General features: G+C 40.5%; 1 protein-coding gene across 2 annotated transcripts in view; it reads left to right on the top strand.

Moving 5' to 3' along the window:
- The window catches only part of rbm44 (RNA binding motif protein 44), a 100,780-nt gene that overhangs the window by 60,381 nt on the left and 17,065 nt on the right, over window positions 1-23,334 (top strand). For both annotated transcript variants that reach the window (XM_073044648.1, XM_073044647.1), the window contains 4 exons: window positions 6,112-6,252; window positions 8,090-8,175; window positions 8,389-8,462; window positions 21,410-21,683. In XM_073044648.1, the coding sequence (XP_072900749.1) occupies window positions 6,112-6,252; window positions 8,090-8,175; window positions 8,389-8,462; window positions 21,410-21,683 (575 nt within the window). The remainder of the gene's footprint in view (window positions 1-6,111; window positions 6,253-8,089; window positions 8,176-8,388; window positions 8,463-21,409; window positions 21,684-23,334) is intronic.

Below are 23,334 nucleotides of genomic sequence, written 5' to 3'. Positions count from 1 at the left end.
ACAATATTGTGGACCGAATGGCCTGTTCCTGTGCTGTACGGTTTTATGTTCTATGTAAGATGAACTGACATTGCTTTATTTTGAATTGAATTGATATTATTACTCAGATCATTCATACACGAGGAGTAAAAATCTTTATGTTACGTCACTGTCTAAATATGCAATTTATAGTAATTTATGATAAATAGTATGTACAACAGGACAGTCAGTGTAACATAGAAATACAATTGTATCAGCATGAATTTATCAGTCTGATGGCCTGGAAGAAGAAGCTGTCCCAGACTTATTTGAGATTAGGCCTATCAATGTAGTATCATCAGCAAATTTAATTAGCAGATTGGAGCTGTGGGTGGTGACACAGTCATGGGTATACAGAGAATAAAGGATGGGGCTTGGGACACACCCCTGAGGGGCACCTGGGTAGGGCGGCAGAGGTGAGGGAGCCCACTCTTACCTCCTACTGGCGATCTGACGGCAACTACACTCATTTCTGCTCCCTGACACTCAAATTTCTGGCACATTGCCAGAGTCTTCCACAGTGAAGACTGGTGCAAAATACTTAACAAGTTCATCCGCCATTTGTTTATTCCCCCATTGTCCTTTTCCCCCATTACTACCTCTCCAGCAGTCCGATATCCACTCTCGCCTCTCTTTTACTCTTTATATATTTTGGTATCCTCTTTAATTATTGGCTAGCTTACCTTCATATTTCATCTTTTTTCTCCTTATGCCTTTTTTAGTTGTCTTCTGTTGGTTTTTTAAAAGCTTCCCAATCCTCTAACTTCCTACTTATTTTTGCTATATTATAGTTCCTTTCTTTTCCTTTTATGCTGTCTTTAATTTCCCTTGTCAGCCACAGGGTGGCAGGGTGGAGATATGTTTTCCTCTGTTAGCCCGTAGCTCACTCTTGGGCAAGGTATAGCACTTGCTTATCTCCTTGATCAAGGTCATATGGGTGCAGGTCGTGGATGGTCATATGAGCAGCTGGTGCATATCATAAGTCCTGGTTATGCAGCCGCGAATATCAGGCAGACAACCTCTGAAGATTATGGATCATGGCTGAGACCACTTGTAAAGAAACTGCTCAAAAGAAAGCAACGGCAAACAACGAATAGAAAAATTTGCCAAGGACAATCACTGTCATGAGACCATGATCGCCTACATCATACGACATGGCACAGAACAATAATGAAGATGTCAGTCATGGTTGTCTCATCCTCCTTTTAGGATACTTCATCATTGGAATGTATCCATCCTATACTTTACAAATTGCACCAGAAACTCTAGCTATTATTCTTCTGCCATCATCCATGATAGTGTCCCCTTCCAATTAACTTTGGGCAGCTCCACTCTCATACCTCTGTAATTCCCTTTACTATGCTGTAATACTGATACATATTGCTTTATTTTCTGCCTTCCAAACTGCAGGGTAAATTCAGTTATATTATGGTCACTGGCTCCTAAGAGTTCCTTTACTTTAAGCTCCCTAATCAAATCTGGTTCAATACATGACTCCCAATCTAGAATTGCCTTTTCCCTAGTGGCCTCAACCACAAGCTGCTCTAAAAAGCCATCTTTTAGGATTCTATAAACTCACTCTCTTGGGATCCAGCACCCACCTGATTTTCCCAGTCTACCTGCACATTGAAATTCCCCTATGACTGTTGTAACATTGCCCTTTTGACATGCATTTTCTATCTCCCATGTAATTTATATCCCACATCCTGGCTACTGCTTGGAGGCCTGTATTAACAATTCCTATCAGAGTCTTATTTTTACCCTTGCAGTTTTTTAGCTCTACCCACAGGGATTCTACATCTTCCTATATAACCTCTTTTGAATGATTTGATTTCATTTTTTACCAACAGAGCCACGTGTCCTCTGCCTGTCTGCCTACTTTCAATATAATGTCATCCTTGGATGTTAAACTCTCAACTATGATCTTCTTTCAGCCATGACTCAGTGATGCCCACAATGTCATACCTGCCAATTTCTAACAGTGCTACAAGATCATCTGCCTTATTCTGTATACTGCACGCATTCAAATTTAACACCTTCAGTCCTGTATTCATCGTCCTTTTTGATTTTGCCCCATGTTACACTTAAGCTGATCACTTTGTAGAGATCTGTTTTCACTTTGTCACAAACGAGTCTTTTTCTGTTGATCAGTGACAAAAAAGCCAAATTAAATCCACTGATTCAATGTTGTAAAACATTAAAACATTAAAACTTCCGGGGGGGGGGGAGTAATAATTTTTATAGGCATTGTATATTTAAGGTGGAGTTAGATCAATATTTAAAAGATGAAGGGTTATGGGAATCTGGCCCAGGGGAGGAGTTGAAAACAGCATAAATCAGCCATTTCATATTGAATGAGGAGGCAAGCTTTAGGGGCTGAATGACTGCTGTTTTCTTGTAATTTCAAACAAATTAGAATCTTGATTATATATTTGATCCTAAGATGAGCTTCTAATCATATTATCACAGATCACATAATCCTACTTCAATAATGTGGCTAATTCCACCCCTGCTTAGTCTATCTACAGCTGAAAACTTAAAGTTTGAGATTTGAGAATTGAAGTGAATTTCTGGCCATTCTATCATATTCTATTCAATGAAAACTTGCGTTAGTCCAAAATTCTGGTGGTTGTAGAACTTGCACGTTTATCGCATCCATCCCGTTCTGTAATTGACATGTTAGCTACTGCTATGAAAATACCTCAGTTTTATTGTTCTTTGTTTTTAAATCTATTCCTTCCCATTATTTCCTATCCATCTAGAAGTCTGCTTGATGTAATATCTCTGTGCAAGCTCATACTTGACTTTTTATGCATTATTTTTATTTATTTTCCGTTGGTGCCCATGTTTTCATCAGCCTTATCTCAAAGCTTTGGAATTCCCTCTTAAAATTCCTTTGCATCTTTACTCTTCTCCTTAAAGCCTTTTTAAATTAAATATTTGTATCTCCTTTACAAATCTTTATACTATGGTGTCAAATGTATTTTGATTTTTCTGTGAGATGTTGGAGGTTTATACTTTGTGTAACCTTGTCACCATGGCTCGTAATAAACCAGGCTCATTATCTAACTCTGGCTAACAGCCTTGTGACTCAGTATTTCATGAGTAACGGTGAGAAGGCCACCTTCAATAAGCCTTCACAGGTCTAGGGTCGGTATGATTTGGGTTCAACCAAACAGGAAAGTTGGAACGTTCCAATGAGGGAACCAAAATTGTGGTGAATGCTTTGTAAATACTGTCCCCTGCAAAGTTATCATTCGCAAGGAAATAACAGACCTTACAACAGCATAAAATTAAAGTGGAAATATATTTACAGTTATTTCAATTTTAACAAATTGTTAATAGAAAAAGAAAAGAAAAAAGGCCCATTACAGTTAAACCAGTCTAAGTGTGCACATAAACATTGGAGTTCATTTCTGAAGTAGTTGGGTGTATCACTTTTACTAAAGGCGTTGAACCCACATCACCAGCCACAGTTCGAACTTCCCTTGAAGAATGTTATGTACAAACTGGTCAACTCAGAAGTATTGGCACTTCCTCTTGGAACCACTCATCAGCAAAAACTACTTCTTGTAAACAGTTTTCCCCTTTGGGCAGGGTTTTGTAAACATCTGACCTTGTGCTGTTCCCCGCATCTTCTTCTCTCCAACCACTGCCCGCCAAAATACCCAAAACCATCCCACTGTTCTTTAGAAATCTGATCCTGCCCAGCTCTCTCAAATGTTCCAATGCATCCCACTTCACAAAATGTTACCAAGACAAATCCGATTGGCTGACACAACATTCCTTAGCTGAGCAAATGACTCATTATCTTAGCAAAAACCAAAATACTAATCTATGAAGCTTAATTAGCAAAACCACTGCATTTTGCAGAAAGGCTGCTGAAATAAAATACTGGACAGCACAGCAGTAGGAATATAATATGTCCTTAACCGAGGTATTACGTCTGTTAAAGATAATAGTTTTCTTTCCATTTTTCTCATGTTTTTGAACTACCTTTAAATTTCTTTGTAGTTTGCAAATGCATGCTGTTAATGCACAAGGAGAAGCTACTCGTCTTTTTCCCCATTTTGATTATCTCTTCTGTAAGTCAGATATCCTAGAATCCTTACTGTCCTGCAAAGAATAAAGAAGAGTCAGGCCTGGAGGTGAATACAAAGGTGTGGAGGTGGAGAATGTGGATTGTTTTTTTTTAATCAAAACTTAACATAAAAGAGGGATGAATGTCAGTGTGATGATTAATGAGGAAGAGTGAGTAATATTGGATGGGATAAACATAAGAGCTGTATTAGAAGACTTAGCATTGATGGAAATTAGTAAACTACTAACTTTTTATGAAATATACTCTAGGCTGTTAAAAAACAAAGGAGGAAATTGAGGAGAGACTGACTACTTTTTAATAATCCCTGGTTATAATATAGTGCAGGGTAATTGAAGGACTGCTGATATTTTACATTGAAACTTAGGGGATATTGAAAGACCTAGATAGATTGGACATAGAAAGGTTGTTTCCATTAGTAGGAGAGTCTTTAATTTGAAGGCACAAAATAAAGGGGTATCCTTTTAAAAGAGAGATGAGGAATTTCATCAGCCAGAGGGTGGTGAATTTGTGGAATTTTTATGCCACAGTGGACTCTGGAAGTCAAATTATTAGGTGTATTTAAGGCAGAGTTTGATAAATTCTTGATTTTAAAGGGGTTATTTTAAAGGGTTATGGGAAGAAGGCAGTACAACGACCTTGAAAAAACATCAGCCGTGATTGAGTGGCAAAACATTTGATGGACAGAATGACCTAATTTTGCTTCTATATCATATGGTCTGTTTTATTTCAAATGATGAATAAATTGAATAATTGTAAGCCGTTTAGTTTATTTTTAATGTTGGAAAAATTATTGGAATTAATTCTAAGAGATGGCATATATCTTTGTTCAGAAAGTCATAAATTAATTGGGGACCATCAGCATGGATTTATTAAAGAATGATTGTTTCAAATTAACTAGTATTTTTAAAGAGGTCTAAAATACATTAGGTAAAGGTAGTGCATTTGATGTAGGTTACCGTCTGGGTAGACTGCAATCCTTTCATGAACCTTGAATTCTCTATCTTCTAGTAACTATTCCCCCACTGTCCTTTTTCTCTTTCCCTGATCTACCCATCCCCCATCACTGTCTCATCCTTCTCCTTCACCTATTCTATTTTCCTATGATTCACATATTCTCATTCTCTTCTCTCCTCCACTACTCCCATTTACCCATCCTACCCCACCCCACCCCCTTGACTTGATTCCATCCTTCTCTCCTATCAGATTCCATCATCTCCAGCAGTGTGTCACTTCCACCTATCGCCTCCCAGCTTCTGGAGCTACACCCACTCTTTCCACCTCTGTCTGCCTTTCATACCACTCCATCCAACACCCTCCACCACCACCAAGCTGGATTCATCTATTGCCTGCCAGCTCTTCCCCTACTCCTTCCTTTCACCTTCTTATACTAGCTAGCATCCTTCTATCTTTCAGTCTGGATAGATGAAAGGTCTCAACCCAAAATGTCAACTATATTTTCCTTTCCAAATGCTGCCTAACTGATATGTTCCTCTAGATTACATGTTGCTGACTGCCAAGGACTCTTGGGCTGATATTGAGTTGATAGTGATTGACTATTAGGACCTTTTATAACAAATAGTTTCATGGTCTTTTACGGACATTACTGTATTTCAGAACTTTGTGATTAAATATCTAACATAGCATCACCTACCCTTTTTAAATCCTGAGCCTTTGTGTAGCATTAAGTTCAAATGATGGACTATTATGTTGTTAGCTTTCAAGTTAAGTTCAATTTAGCTGCATAGTTTTTTGTAGAAAGGTATTTGTAGAGCAGTATTTGTGCAAATGAATTCAGCCATAACTATTAATTCTAACTCCAACCAACTTGGCCAGTTTGGATAATCAAATTTATGACATAACCTTTTACATTGTGCTACTTCTGAAGATTTTAAGTAATTCAGATAAAATTGTTAGTAAAAGTATTTAAATTTTAATTTTCTTCTCTCTAAGTATCTGAAAATGAACTTCTGCTGTCTTTTCTGCACCTACAGCCAAGGACCTTGAAGTAACTGGTGACTGGTTTGATGCAGAAGAGAATTTTGTTTCCCCTGGTGACCCTGAACCAACAGAAGGGAAGGTGAATGATCAAGGTGGAGCTGTAGCAGCAATAGGTGAACCAAGAAGCAATGAATGTAAGAAGAAAAGTCATATCCAAATTAATTCATTGAAGTTTAGAGATTTGATTATTGTTATGTTCCAGTTTTTTTTAAATGCTTCAGCCATAAATATTGTCTATCGAATAGACAGTTTCTTTACTTTAAAAGTCAAAACGGTCCCAATTAGCGCTTTTTTCACTATTACTTGGTGATGTCAGTACAGGTGTTTGTGTAGAATATTGTACCGTTTAAGCTAGGGATTGATAAGATATTGCAGAACGGGAAGTTTCATGTTTACTTTCTGTAACTCAGTCATCAATCTGTTTTATTGCTGATGATTAGAACATATGCCTGGGGATAAAGAGTGGGAGGTATTTCAGCGTAGAAAGTATTTTCCCTTTGTCCTTGTGTTACTCCAATTTTTCAATTCTCAAATTGCACCAGCTTCAAAGGTATAATTCTAGCTCAGGTTGCTTCTAGCCATGATGGCACTTTGAAGAATACTGCATTCACTTAACTGAAATCTCCCATGTGTGGGATGGCATCCTTGGAGTTGGGATTTGACAAAGGCCTTGATAGCCAAAAGTTGCCATGTGCCACCTATGGTTTTGTACCTGTGTTGAAAATTCTTATGTTCATCCATTTCTATTCCATTCATTTCTACACACGATACTCTTTTTTAAGTTTGAACTACATGGATGCACACAGCTTCATATTCACTAGTGTACACAATTTACAGCAGAACTCCCATTTGCTGAGAGTTTCTAAACTTCTAACTGAGCCATGAATTGAAATAGTTACTTGCAAAACCAGAGGACCATGTTTAAAAGGTCACTCACTTAAAGGAGATCAGGCAAAAAAATTGAGATTTTAAGTCTTCGAAACTATTCCACAAAGAATGATGAAAGCGAAATCCTTGAATAATTTTAAGAGAGAGGTAAAGGGATTGTTGATAAGCAGTTTTCCAGGGGATGCAGGACTACAGAGTTGAGATTACAACACATCAGTTATGTTATTGTAAACACAACAGATTCTGCAGATGCTGAAAATCCAGAGCAACACACACAAAATGAGGGAGGAACTCAGCAGGTCTTGCAGCATCTATGCAGGTGAATAAACAGTTAACATTTTGAGATGAGACCCTTCATCAGGTTTGGAAAGTAAGGGAGGAGAAGCCAAAATAAGAAGGTGGGGGGAAGGAAAGGTGTCCATACTGGCAGGTGATAGATGAAACCAGTTGTGGAGAAGGTGGGTGCGTAAAGGGTCTAAAAGGTAAAGGGCTCTATATTAGTTTAATTGCAGCATTTATATTTCCTGCACTGTCATTCAATGACACCTACCATAAATTTCCCAGATCTCTAGGTATTTAGAGTAAGATATTGGTCTGCTTGTATGGCTGGACTCCCATGTGCTCCATCTGTGCTGTTGAATTGCAGAATTCATACATTTCATGGCTTTTTTTTCCTCAACTGTCAGTTTTATTCCTCAGAGGAATACATCTGTCAGGTCTTTGTTGCCTTTCAATATGTCAATCATCCGGACACTTTGTTCTCATAAACCCAAATAGCAAAGTGGTGAGTTCATGAAAGCACTGCTAGGAGTGGTGAGGGGACATTTGAGAGACCCTTAGATAGGCAGATGGATGGAAGCAAAATAGAGATGTGGGAGAGGGAAGTGTTAGATTGATCTTAGAGTAGGTTAAAAGATCGGCACAATATTGTGGCCAAAGTGCCTGCGCTGTGGTGTACTGTTTTATGTATCTCCCTTCCATTTGATGGAAGATTAACACATTTTCTGTAATAATTTGATGATTAGTATGTTGTAAGTCTTGTCTGCTTATTTATCAAGGATAATAATTGACCTGTACTTATAGGTGTTCATGTTGATAAATCTGTGGAAAAAGAGACAGCTCAAACAAGTTATATTTATATAGATGGATTGCCCACAATAGTAACAGAGGTACTGTATTTTTAAATACCATTCAATCACATTTCATCTGTAAGTAAACTCATCAAATTTTCTGTTTTATCAAAAATACTAACCCATGTAAGTTGTTAAAGTAAAAATCTGATAGAAGTTTATTGAATACTTGCACAAGAACATTGCTGATGATTGCTTTGTATGCAATTGTGATAATCATGTAACAATGAACTTTGCTTCTACTTTCACCAGGTGGAATTAAAAAGGCTTTTACAGAAGTACCATGTGTCAGGTGTTTGGCTTGGCAACTTGCACAATGATTACAGGTAATTGCTTAAATGGTTGTGCTGTTCTGTGCAATTGGAGAGTAGCTGGGAAGGATATAATGGCTCGGTTTGAACATTACAATAATCAGAACCTGTGTTGAATTGAAGAGATGTCAGAATGGAGATTTATTTCATATGGTACCGGAGGGACATCGGGACTGCTGTGTACTTTGCTTCATGGAAACATGGCTCACCACTGCCATTTCTATGCAGCATTGCAGCCGAATGGCTTCACCATTCACTATAACGACAGGTCAGTTGAGTTTTTTAAAGGTAAAGGAGGTGATTAGGCAACTCCTGCCTAAGCAAGGGTCTGCGATTTACTATCGCTACAGCAGGTCTACAGCAGATGCGATCTCACTGCCTCTCCATTCAGCCTTGGATCACATGGACAATAGTAATACTTACATCAGGCTGCTATTCATTGATTACAGCTCAGCATTCAACACAATCATACGCTCAATTCTAATCAATAAACTCCAAACCCTGGGTCTCTGTATCTCACTCTGCAACTGGATTCTTGACTTCCTCACCAGGCAACCAGTCTGTGTGGATCAGAATTAACATCTCCTCCTCGTTAGCAGTTAACACTGGTGTATCTCAAGGATGCATGCTTAGCCCACTGTGGCTAGGCACAGCTCAAACACCATCTATAAATTTCCCGTCAACATTATTGTTGGCAGAATTTCAGATGGTGAAGAGGAGGCATACAGGAGTGAGATAGATCAGCTGGTTGAGTGGTGTTGCAACAACCTTGTGCTCAAAGTCAGTAGGACCAAGGAATTGATTGTGGACTTCAGGAAGAGGAATTTGAAGGAACGCACACCAGTTCTCATCAAGGGATCACATGTGGAAAGGGTTGAGCAGTTTCAAGTTCTTGGGTGTCAATATCTCTGAAGGTCTATCCTTGGCCCAACATATTGATGGAATTACAAAAAAGGGCATGATAGTGACAATATTTCTACAGGTGTTCGAGGAGACTTAGTATGTCACCAGTCACTTGCAAATTTCTACTGGTGTTCCATGGGGGGCATTCTAACTGGTTGTATCAGCACCTGGTATGGAGGGGCCACTACACAGGATTGGAAAAAGCTGCAGAAAGTTGTGCACTCAGACAGTTACATCATGGGCACTAGCCTCTCCAGCATCAGGACAGCTTCAAAAGGCAATGCCTCAGAAAAAGTGCCATCCATCACTAAGGACCCCGTCAACCAGGACCTGCCTTCTTCTCATTACTACCATCAAAGAGGAGGTACAAGATCCTGAAAAGACACACCTATCAGGGACAGTTCTTTCCCTCTCCCATCAGATTTTTGATTGGACAATGACTCCATGAGAACTAACCCACTTTTTTTTACTCTCTTTTTGCACTACTTATTTAATTTAATCAATTTCATAAATACTATACTACTTGTAATTTATAGTTTTTTATTGTATATTGCAATGTACTGCTGCCACAAAACAACAAATTTCACAATATAATCCAGTGATAGTAAACCTGATTCTGATTTTGAAATTTTATTCTAATTTACTTAGTTTGCATTCTGTCTTATACTGTATCTATAAGAAATGAATGAGATCCTTTCCCTAAAAAATTCAAAATTGAAGTTAAGCTTTTTGTCACATGTACAGATGCAATTAAAAGCTTACTTGCACTAGCGTCACAGGCACATAGCATTATATAAGCGGTATTCACAAAAACATAAATTAAACTAAATTTTCACAAAAAATATAATTAGATAAAAAACCACAAGTTCATTTCAATACAAGGTAGTACCAATCTTGCTAAACTATATTGATTAGGATAATGTTTGTTCGAAAACCACCTCCACTGCACTTTTTTGAAAGTTTTACATTTTATTCCGCCTAATTGCTTTACCTCAGTAATGATTTGATTTGTATAAACAGTCTGCAAAACAAACTTTTTGAATGTAACTTGGTACATGTGACCATAAACTTATTCCAATAAGTAGCTGTTATAGAGTGATAGAACTCTACAGCACGGAAACAGGTCCTTTGGCCCATCTAGTCCATGCCAAACTATTCTTCTGCGTAGTCCCATTGATCTACACCTGGACCATGACCTTCTATACTCTTTCCACCATGCACCTCTCCAAACGTCTTAAATGTTGAAATCAAACCCACGTCCACCACTTTCACTGTCAACTCTTTCCTTTCTTTTTCAATCTCTTTATTAGTATTAAAAATATTATGAACAAAATACAGTTAATATATTAATAAAGGGATTACAAACATACAAATTCCCATTACACATGAAGGAATACACAAGCAATGAATACAGTATAAATAAGTTTTCCCAAAACATGAACCATATAGTATATATATGAACAAGGTAAATCTAGATATTTCATAATATATAACATATAAAGAAAAGAAAAAGAAAAAAAAATATATGCAAGTTACTAACCTACTAATCTAATATCTAAGGGAAAAAAAAAGAAAGCAAAAAAAGAGAAAAAACTAAAGAAAAAGAGAGAAAAAAAGGGCTGTTTATAGTATCTCACAAGAATACATAAACATCAATGTCGTCAACTCCGATCCTCTCAACATACATACAATTAAAGCTGAAAAAACCAATAAGCTTGGCACAGGGCCATATTACATCATATGAAAATATTGAATAAATGGTCTCCATATCTTTTCAAATTTAATAGAAGTATCAAATACAGCACTTCTAAATTTAGACATAACATAGTTTGAGAAAGCCAATGAAATACCGTGGGAGGATTAATTTCCTTCCAATTCAACAAAATAGATCTTCTAGCCATCAAAGTGAGAAAAGCAATCATTCGACAGGCCGAAGGAGATAAATGGAGTGAGTCCGTCGGTAAACCAAAAATTGCGGTAATAGGATGGGGTTGTAAATCGATGTTCAGTACCGCAGAGGTAATATCAAAAATATCTTTCCAATATTTTTTCAAAAGCGGACATGACCAAAACATATGAGTTAAAGACGCGATTTCTAATTGACATCTGTCACAAATAGGGTTTATATAAGAATAAAAATGAGCTAATTTATCCTTGGACATATGGGCCCTATGTACAACCTTAAATTGTATTAATGAATGTTTGGCACATATAGATGATGTATTAACTAATTGAAGAATTTTATCCCAATTCTCAATAGGAATAATAAGATTGAGCTCTCCACTGTCAGCTCTTTCCACTCTCTCATCACCCTCTGAGTGAAGAATTTTCCCCTCATGTTCTCCTTAAACATTTCACCTTTCACTTTAACCCATGACCTCTAGTTCTAGTCTCACCCAACCTCAGTGGAAAAAACCTCTTGCACTTATCCTGTCTGTGCCTCTCATAATTTTGTATAATTCTATCAAATCTCCCCTCTATCTTCTATGTTCTAGGCAATGTCCTAATCTATTCAACCTTTCCCTGTAATTCAGGTACTCGCATCCCAGTAACATTCTCACTGCTAATGTAATGGCCTCTCTGTAATGTTTCACTGCTAAGGTAATGGTTTTTCTGCAGCAGCAATGTTTGGGTTATGACTAGAGATAACGAGACATGTTAGCCAATGAGCAGGATGTTCTTTCTTGTGTGTCTGGGAGCCGGGAATTTGCTGTCTTTTGCCGGGGAGAGACGAGGACAGAAGACATGAATGGAGAGAGTTGGTAGACTGCCGGACGGAGTGCACCTAGGGCGAGGGTCCGAAGGTCGGCGATGATCGGAGGAGGTCAATGGTGGACGAATGGCCTTATCAGTGAGCTCCAACGTTGCACAGTAGACTGTTTCATGATAATGGGCTCTCTTTTTTTTTGTTTCTTTTCTAACCATATAGTCAAATTAAGAATTGTAAAGCTCATTCATTTAATCACATATTGTGTACGGTTTGTTATTTTGTGGTACTGATTTCTAACAGGGGACACATCGAGCAGCATCCACCCAAACAGGATTTCTGTTTGGCCGGGCTGGAGGCTATTATCCCCTAGCCAAACTGAGAGTTACACAATCTTATAGATATCTTTTCTGTAAGTAGGTGAGCAGAACTGCACACAGTACTCCAAATCAGGCCTCACCAACGTCTTACACAACTTCAATATAACATCCCAACTCTTGTATTCAGTACTCTGATTTATGAAGACCAATATGCAAAAAGCTGGCTTTATGATCCTATCTACCTGTGACACATCTTTCAAGGAATTATAGATCTGTATTCCCAGATCTCTCTGTTCTACTGCTCTTCTATTCCTGGTTTGTCCTCCAAAAGTGCACACCTCATACTTGTCTGTATTAAGTTCAATCTGCTATTTCTCAGTCCATTGTTCCAGCTGGTCCAGATCCTGCTGCAAGCTCTGATAGCCTTCCTCACCATCCACTATGCCTTCTATTTTGGTGTCATCTGCAAATTTGCTGATCCAATTTACCACATTGTAATGCAGATCATAGATGTACATAGATGACAAAAAACATGGTCCTAAAATTGATCCCTGCGGCACCACCACTAGTCAGAGGCCTCCCATCAGAGAGGCCAACATCTACTACCACTCTCTGGCTTCTCCTGCAGAGCCAATGTCTAATCCAATTTACTACCTCATTCTGAATGCCAAGCGACTGAACCATCTTGACCAACCTCCTACTCAGGACTTTGTCAAAGGCTTTGCTGAAGTCCATGTATACAACATTCACTGCCTTGCCGTCATTAACTTTCCAAGTAACATCCTCAAATAATTCAATGAGATTGATTATACACAAACTACCATGCACAAAGCATGTTGACTAATCCATAATTAGTCCCTGACTATTTCTGCCCTTGAACTTAGTGGTGTGGGACTTAAGTCTTCTGTAGCACCTGCCTAATAGCAGCTGCAGGAATATGACGTGGCCCAGGTGGTGGGGGATCTTTGATGATGGCTGTTGCTTTATTGAGTCTCCTTACAGGAGTGTGGATACTACTGATAGTGGGGAGCGATGTACCTGCAGGATATTAGGCAGAGTTCACTGCTCTACAGCTCCTTGCATTCATATGCATTTGAATTGCCAATCAGGATACTTTCAACTATACATCTGTAGAAATTTAAAGGCAACACGAGTGAATCTGCAGATGCTGGAAATAAATAAAAACACAAATGCTGGCAGAACTCAGCAGGCCAGACAGCATCTATAGGAGGAGGTAGTGACGACGTTTCGGGCCGAAACCTTTCATCAGGAGTAAAGTAACATGGGATGGTCGAGGGGGAATAAAGTGGGGGGAGGGATGAAGTAGAGAGCTGGGAAATGATAGGCTGGAGGGAAAACAGCTAGGGGGAAGGTGGAGAATTATGGGAAATAAAAGAGAAAGAAAGGTAGGGCTGGGGGGAGATTATAGTGAGGGAGGAAAAGAGAGAGAAAGAGAACCAGACTAAAATTATAGATAGGGATGGGGGGGGGGGCAGGGGTATCAACAGAGGTCTGTGAGTTGAATGTTCATGCCAGCAGGTAGGAGGCTACCTAGGCGGGAGATAAGGTATTGCTCCATTGACCTGCGTGTGGCCTCATCTTGACGGTAGAGGAGGCCACGGACAGACATATCGGAGTGGGAGTCGTCTGGAATTGAAGTGTGTAGCCACAGGGAGATCCCGCCACTGCTGGAGGACTGAGGGCCAGTGTTCGGCAAAACGGTCTCCCAGTCTGTGGTGGGTCTCCCCAATGTATAAATGTCCACATTGGGAGCACCAGACACGGTATATCACCCCAGTTGACTCGCAGGTGAAGTGGTGCCTCACCTGAAAGGACTGTCTGGGGCCTAGGATGGTGGTGAGGGATGAAGTGTGGGGGCAGGTGTAGCACTTCTTCCGTTTACAGGGATGAGTGCCTGGAGGGAGTTCGATTTGGGGGGGGGGGGGAATGAATGGACAAGGGAGTCGCGTAGGGAGCAATCCCAGCGGAAAGCCGAGAGTGGGGAGGGAGGGGAAGATGTGGCTGGTGGTGGGATCCCGTAGGAGGTGGCAGAAGTTACGGAGGATTATACGTTGGATCTGTAGGCTGGTAGGGTGATAGGTGAGGACCAGGGGGACTCTATCCCTGGTGGGCTGGCGGGGGTTGGGGTGAGGGCAGAGGTGCATGAAATACGGGAGACGCGTTGGAGGGCAGAGTTGATAGTGGACGAAGGGAGGCCCCTTTCTTTAAAAAAGGAAGACATCTCCTTTGTCCTAGAATGAAAGGCCTCATCCTAAGAGCAGCTGCGACGGAGGCGGAGGAATTGAGAGAAAGGGATAGCATTTTTGCAGGAGACAGGGTGGGAGGAGGAATAGTCTAGGTAGCTGTGGGAGTCTGTCGGTTTGTAGTAGACATCGGTGGATAGGCTGTCTCCAGAGGTAGAAACAGAAAGATCTAGAAAGGGGAGGGAGGTGTTGGAAATAGACAACTCGCTGACACCTCCTCTTATCTACCCCTGGACCATGACCCCACTAGGGAGCACCAGTCCATTGTCTCCCAAACCATTTCTGATCTCATCAGCTCGGGAGATCTCCCATCCACGGCCACCAAACTTATAGTTCCCACACCCCGCACTTCCCCTTTCTACCTCCTACCTAAAATTCACAAACCTGCCTGTCCAGGCAGACTCATTGTCTCTTCTTGCTCCTGCCCCACTGAACTCATTTCTGCCTATCTCGACTCTGTTTTATCTCCCCTTGTTCAATCCCTTCCCACCTATGTCTGTGATACTTCCCATGCTTTACATCTTTTCAAAGATTTCAAGTTCCCTGGCCCCCACCGCCTCATTTTCACCATGGACGTCCAGTCCCTATATACCTCTATCCCCCAGCAGGAAGGTCTCCAAGCTCTCCGTTTCTTCCTGGATTCCAGATCCAGCCAGTCACCTTCTACCACCACTCTTCTCCGCCTCGCGGAATTAGTCCTCACCCTTAACAATTTCTCCTTTCGCTCCTCCCACTTCCTCCAAACTAAAGGTGTAGACATGGGCATCCGCATGGGTCCTAGCTATGCCTGCCTTTTTGTCGGCCATGTGGAGCAATCTATGTTCCAAGCCTACACCAGTATCTGTCCTCCTCTTTTCTTACGTTACATCAACGACTGCATCAGCGCTGTTTCTTGCACACATGCTGAGCTCGTCGACTTCATTAACTTCGCCTCCAAATTTCACCCCGCCCTCAAATTCACCTGGTATATTTCCGACACCTCCCTCCCCTTTCTAGATCTTTCTGTTTCTATCTCTGGAGACAGCCTATCCACCAATGTCTACTACAAACTCCCACAGCTACCTAAACTATTCCTCCTCCCACCCTGTTACCTACAAAAATGCTATCCCTTTCTCTCAATTCCTCCGCCTCCGCCACATCTGCTCTCAGGATGAGGCCTTTCATTCTAGGGCAAAGGAGATGTCTTCCTTTTTTAAAGAAAGGAACTTCCCTTCGTCCACTATCAACTCTGCCCTCCATCGCGTCTCCCGTATTTCACGCACCTCTGCCCTCACCCCAGCCCACCAGGGATAGAGTCCCCCTGGTCCTCACCTATCACCCTACCAGCCTACAGATCCAATGTATAATCCTCCGTAACTTCCACCACCTCCTACGGGATCCCACCACCAGCCACATCTTCCCCTCCACTCCACTCTTGACTTTCCGCAGGGATCGCTCCCTACACGACTCCCTTGTCCATTCATCCCACTGACCTCCCTCCAGGCACTCATCCCTGCAAACGGAAGAGGTGCTACACCTGCCCCCACACTTCTTCCCTCACCACCATCTTAGGCACCCAGACAGTCCTTTCAGGTGAGGCACCACTTCACCTGCGAGTCAACTGGGGTGATATACTGTATCCGGTGCTCCCAATGTGTCCATTTATACATTGGGGAGACCTGCCGCAGACTTGGAGACCATTTCGCCGAACACCGGCGCTCAGTCCTCCAGCAGTGGCGGGATCTCCCTGTGGCCACACACTTCAATTCCACAGACCACTCCCACTCCGATATGTCTGTCCAAGGCCTTGTCTATCGTCAAGATGAGGCCACACGCAGGTCGATGGAGCAATACCTTATCTCCCGCCTAGGTAGCCTCCTACCTGCCGGCATGAACATTCAACTCACAGACCTCTGTTGATATCCCTGCCCCCCACCCCACCCCATCCCTATCTATAATTTTAGTCTGGTTCTCTTTCTCTCTCTTTTCCTCCCTCACTATAATCTCCCCCCAGCCCTACCTTTCTTTCTCTTTTATTTCCCATAATTCTCCACCTTCCCCCTAGCTCATTTCCCTCCAGCCTATCACTTCCCAGCTCTCTACTTCATCCCTCCCCCCACTTCTTATCCCCCCTCGACCATCCCATGTTACTTCACTCCTGATGAAGGGTTTCGGCCCGAAACGTCATCACTACCTCCTCCCATAGCTGCTGTCTGGCCTGTGGAGTTCTGCCAGCATTTTGTGTTTTTATCTGTAGAAATTTGTTAGAATTACTGTGTTCCTATAAAGTGTTCATATTGCACTGTTAATATAGACACAGAAACAAAATAAGACAAAAGAGAATTAAGAACTATCCGATTAAATTAGAAAATTTTCTACTCTGTTCTTTCCTCCATTTATTTCCTTTACACTAAAGTAACATTATTACTGTCTTTACACCTCTGTATTTCTTAAGATGGATATTAAATTTTTATTTCTAATAATTTCATGTAATACATCTGAGCCAAAGCCTCAGCATAATTTGTATGTTTGCTCTTTATATACCAGAGGTTTTCTTAATGTTTATAATATTTTTCAAAGTACAACCTAGTTATTAAAAACACAAATTCAGCAATTTAAGGCTAAATAATTATTTATACTATGTTTAAATATACTTATCTCTTGAATGCATAAGATATAAAAAGATTAGTTTTAATTTGGAGGTTCTGCAGTACTGATATTTGCATTATCAGTCTATCTAATCAATGAATTTATTTTTGCTGTCTAGATTTAGTAAATGCTAATTTTGTAGATCTCTACTTAACATCCTACCCTAGTCTAACAACAGTTACGGAAGACTCAGTTTTAAGTGCATTTTACACATTGCATATACTGTTATTCTGGACTCCTGTGCTGTAATTTAATTATAACCATTTCAGTAAATACTTGTAGAAGAACAGTTAAGTGAAGTAGTAATAATGATATTCAGCTAGATTTTATTGTCTTGAGTAGCAGTGCTTTCAATAATGTGATCTACTATTTATACATAAATTATATAGCTGTTTCAAATGAAGACTGATGTGTGGTTAAATATAGATAAGCAAAAATAATTTGATTGGTGCTACTTTAGCAATAAGTTGATGAAATCAGAATTTTGTTAGTTGCCTTTTGACATTTATTGCCGTGTTTGAAATATAAGCTGCACATTATGGATGCTTAGGATTGTTAATTAGTATTTTAATTTGCTGCTAATAAACCATTAACAATGAGTTTTCACTTAAAAAAACTAAGGTCAAAATTAATTCCTTCAGTTTGTGTTGTTTGAGCTTTTAAATACAGTTATGAGAAAATTATTTGACAGACTGATCCTTTTTGTATCTCCATCGATACCATTTTCCATCTTCTCTTTCTGTACGTGAAATATTAATTTCACTTTTGTTTTCACCCTTCTCTCAGTTGTAGAATCGTACAGCATGAATTTTTATTTAGATCGGCCCCATGTCCTCATTGACCAGTGAGCAATCATCTGTATTAATCCCCATATCCCCATCTTCCAGAATTTGAAATGTAGACAATTTAAGTACTTATAAACATGAGAATGTCTGCAGTGCTGGAAATCGAAAGCAACACACAGTAAATGCTAGAGAAACTCGGCAGGTCAGGCAACATCTATGGAAATGAATAAAGAGTCAGATGTTTCGTGCCAAGACCTTTCTTAAGGACTGAAAAGGAAAAGGGAAGATGCCAGAATAAAAAGGTGGGGGGGGGGGGGCGGTAGGGGAAGGAGGATGGCTCGAAGTTGATAGGTGAAGCCAGGTGTGTTGGAAAGATAAAGGGCTGGAGAAGAAGAAATCAGTAGGAGAGGAGGGTGGTCTATAGGAGAAAGGGAAGGAGGAGGGGATGCAGGTAAAGGTGATAGGCAGGTGAAAAGAGGTAAGAACTCTGAGGGGGAAATTGAAGAAGAGGGGATGGGGGGAATTTTACTGGAAGGAGAAATCGATGTTCATGCCATCAGTTAGGAGGCTACCCGGACAGAATATAGTTGTTGCTCCTCGACCCTGAGGGTAGTCTCATCTTGACACAAGAGGAGGCCATGGACTGCCATGTGGAAATGGGAAATGGAATTAAAATGTTTGGCCACTGGGAAGTTCCACTTTTGGTGGATGGAGTAGAGGTGCCTATTGAAGTATTCCCTAATTTATGACTGATCTCATCAATGTAGAGGAGGCTGCAGTGGGAACACGGGACACAATAGGCAATCCCAGCAGATTTGCAGGTGAAGTGTTGTCTCACCCGGAAGGATTACTTGGGGTCTTGAATGGAGGTGAGGGAGGAGGTGAATAACACCTTAGACTGCTTGCAGTGTTAAGTACCAGGAGGGAGATTAGTGGGGAGGAATGAATGGACAAGTACTCATCTAGACTTAAATGCTGTTAGTGACTACTACTACCACTCTTTCTGGCAGTAAAATCCAGGTGCTCAGCAATCTCTGCATGGAAAAGATCCCTCTCAGATCCAGCTAACTCTTTGTCCTTTACCCCAAATCTATGTCACTAGTTTTATTCAGCTCAGATATGGAGAATATTTCCTGCTGTTACCATATATAAACGTATCATAATTATATTTGCTTTGGTCATATTCCCCTCTTAGCCTCCTTGGCTCCAGGAAGAACAGATCCCCAGTCTCTCATAACTGAAACACTCCACCCAAAGCAATATCCTGGTGAAAACTTGGGACTGCAGATGCTGGAATCTGGAGCAATAGCTAGTCTGCTAGAGGAACACTTCTATGGAGGGAGGAGAATGTTGACATCTCTGATCCCTTTATCCTAGTGAATTTTCTTTGCACCCTTTCCAATTTTATCACATCTTTCCTATATTGTTGTGTCCAGAGTTACAAGCAGTACTCTAGCTGAGGTCTGACCAATGTTTTATGACATCGGAGCATAACCACATACTCTTGTATTTACTACATTGACAAATGTAGTCCAATACCCCAGTGCTGCTTTAATTTTTAATTTTCCTAAGCTGCCATCTTTAAGGAGCTTTGGACTTGAATGCCAAGGTACTTCTGTTCTTCAGTGTTCACTAAGACCTTCTCATTCATGGTTTATGTTCCCAACCTCATTAGTACTTACAAATGCATCATCTCATATTTATCGTGATTAAATTCTACCTGCCATTTCTCAAAAACGAGAAAATATGCAGATGTTGGAAATCTGGATGGGGAATGGTGAGTAGGGGGGCATTACTGGAAGTTCAAGAAATCGATGTTCATGCCATCAGATTGGAAGCTACCAAGACGGAATATAAGGTGGTGTACCTCCAACCTGAGTGTAGCCTCATTGCAACAACCTGGTCCCAATATATCGATGTAGTCATAAAGAAGGCAAGACAGTGTCTATACTTTATTAGGAGTTTGAAGAGATTCAGCATGTCAACAAATACACTCAAAAACTAATATAGTTGTACTGTGGAGAGCATTCTGACAGGCTGCATCACTGTTGGGCTTCTGCACAGGACCAAAAGAAGCTGCAGAAGGTTGTAAATCTAGTCAGCTCCATCTTGGGCACTAGCCAGGACATCTTTATGGAGCGGTGTCTCAGAAAGGCAGTGTCCATTATTAAGGACCTCCGGCACCCAGGGCATGCCCTTTTCTCACTGTTACCATCAGGTAGGAGATACAGAAGCCTGAAGGCACACACTCAGCAGTTCAGGAACAGCTTCTTCCCCTCTGCCATCCGATTCCTAAATAGTCATTAAAGCTTTGGACACTACCTCACTTTTTTAAATATAGAGTATTTCTGTTTTTGCACATTAAAAAAAATCTATTCAATATATGTAATTGATTTACTTGTTTGTTTATTATTGTTTTATTTATTATTATTTTCTCTCTGATAGATTATGTATTGCATTGGACTGCTGCTGCTAAGTTAACAAATTTCACGTCACATGTCGATGATACTAATTCTGATTCTGATCTTCTGTCCTCTCCTATCAGACTCCCCTTTCTCCAGCCCTGTATCTCTTTCACCAATCAACTTCCCAGCTCTTTACTTCATCCCTCCCCCTCCCAGTTTCACATATCACTTTATGTTTCCCTCTCCCCTCACCCCATCTTTTAAATCTACTCCTCGTTTTTTTCTCTAGTCCTGCTGAAGAGTCTCAGGTGGAAACGTGAACTGTTCTTTTTCCCATGGATGCTGCCTGGCCTGCTGAGTTCCTCCAACATTTTGTGTCTGCCATTTCTCAACCTATTTCACCCACCTGTCAATGTCATGCTGTAACCTAAGACCATACTCCACATCCAAATCATTCAAGTATATTATGCACAGCAAAGGTTTCAACACGGAGCCATGTGAATCATTAGTGATGGCATCCAATCACTAAAACAGTTGTCTATCATCACCCTCTTGTTTCAATTGCCAACTTCTGAATCTCATGGTCCCTCATCTTTTGAACCAGTCTTCCACCTGAGACCTTTTCAAAGATCTTACCAAAATCTACGTAATACAATATCAACTCTGCTGTCCTTTTGATCCCACATTCCTATTGTTCACTCCCCAAAACTCTTAATGATTGATTTTGGTTGCCACATTTATTCAAACCCAAATGTCCTATTTTCTCTGATTTGCTATTATCAGAATACACTTTCAGCAGTTGGAAAAGGCAAGAATGCTTTGAGCTGAAGGATACATCAGTAAATCTAACAGCATCTACCACTTAGTTAAAGTTTCTTATTTTTGATACGGAACTGCATGTTTTTGCATTGGAGATATGGTATAAATATTTTTGCTTATGCTCTTGTCAGGTGTGCAGTTCTGAAAGTTGACTCTCCCGACTTTGCCAAGTTAGCAGTGGATGAAATGAATGGAAGAGAATATCATGGAATGCCCATTAAAGTCCATATGGTAAAAATCTCAGAAGATCACATGTTATCTGTACTTAAAAATCATCCACAGCTTCCACTGAAGGAACACCACCTGATGCAAGACCATGCTACAAAGAATACCAAATTCAAAGCGGACAGTCAATGGGACTCTTATTCTGAATTAACAAAGATTCATCATGCAGCTTCTCATAAGGTATTGAAAAAATATATAAAATGCCTGTTGTCTTTACTTAGATATTTTGTTTAATGTTAAATCCATATGCATTAATATGTATGCATGTGCTTTGCTATATGGGGAAAGACTGTTGACATTGGATAAAGAAGTACAGTGCAGCTAAGCATGTGAATAATACTGCCTAACTCAAGAGTGATGTAAGTGGAGGAAACTTTAAGCTGCACAGGACTTGTCCTTCTTAAGTCAGTACTAGAGAAAAAAAGGTTATATTTAAGAGACGGCTTTGGGGGTAAAAATGTTCTTTATGAGCAAATATGCAGGTACTTTGCATGTACAATCCTGTAGAATATTGTTACGTTAGCATTCTTGGTCCTCCAGTCCAAACACTCATGAGTAGGTACCCTCCCCCTCTCATCCACTCTGGGTCTGCTTATGTTATGCATTGCTCTTTTGAGAATCTGGTACAAACCCCTGCCTTCTGGAAACTTGAGTGCTGTGAATCAGGCATAAATCGCTATCCTCCACTTGCACTGCCCTAGCATTGAATAGCCCCAAAACTAGGTGGGGACAGGTTGCCTGTGAGAGTTGGTGTTCTTTGAGGCAAGTGATATAGCTGCTCAGCACTGAGATCACAGGTTTGAGGGTAGACCCCAGCCAGCACACTAAATGCACTCTATTGCTGGGTACTCTCAGCACTAGCATAAACAAACCTCTCAACTGTCAAGAGCTATGTAGTGAAGTTTCCATCATGATAAGAATGACCATAAGTTCCTGGTGGTATATCAATATACAAAGCAGGTGCTACCCATCCGCAACATCTCATTGCAGAATGGTTATACCACACCGCCAGCACTAATCCTCACATGCAGTTTCTCCACATCACTGACAATGGAACAATTCAATGATAAATTTGCACCAGGTTCTCAGCTAAACCACAATGTCTGTAATATATAAATATATAGTACCAGAATTACTGTTTAGCGTTAGTTCAGTTAATAGAGTGATATAGCATGGAAACAGGGCTCTTTGGCTTTCCAAGTCCATGCTGACCATCAAGGACCCATTTATGGTAACTGCACTTTATTCACGCCACATTCCTATACATCCATCTAGATTCTAGCACTCATCTATGCATTAGGATCTATTTACAATGGCCAATTAACCTAATAGATACCCCTCTTTGAGATGTTGCAGGAAAACAGAGTACCTAGAGTAAGCCTGTGTGTTCACAGTGAGAACACATGATACCATAGACCCTACCAAAGGTCAGAATGAAGCTGAGTTGTTGTGTAGAGGTAACTATTAGCTACACCACTGCCACCCAGTTGGCATACTCATTTCTGTAGTTGCATTTCTGAAGCAATTAGCAAGGCCACCTGTGCAAATGTAAATGGATCTGGCCCATCAAACAAGCTGGAGGAATTCAGTGTGTTAGGTAGCATCTATGGAGAAGAATGGCCAGTTGACATTTTGGGTTCAGACATTTTTTATCTGAACTAGCCTCCCCGCCTCCCTTTATTCCATTCTCTTCCTTCTGTCCTATCAGACACCATGACCTTCAGCCCTTTTTCTCATACCTATAGTCTTTGTAGCTTCTGACACTATTCAAAATCTTCCATTTCCCCATTTGCCCCCCTTCCCTCACTTGGATCCACCTAGTGCCTGCCAC

This window comes from Hemitrygon akajei, chromosome 5 (genome assembly GCF_048418815.1).
Source record: "Hemitrygon akajei chromosome 5, sHemAka1.3, whole genome shotgun sequence".
NCBI classification, from domain to species: domain Eukaryota; kingdom Metazoa; phylum Chordata; class Chondrichthyes; order Myliobatiformes; family Dasyatidae; genus Hemitrygon; species Hemitrygon akajei.
Note: the sequence above shows the minus strand (reverse complement) of the source record. Positions and strands in the feature narration are given on the sequence as shown.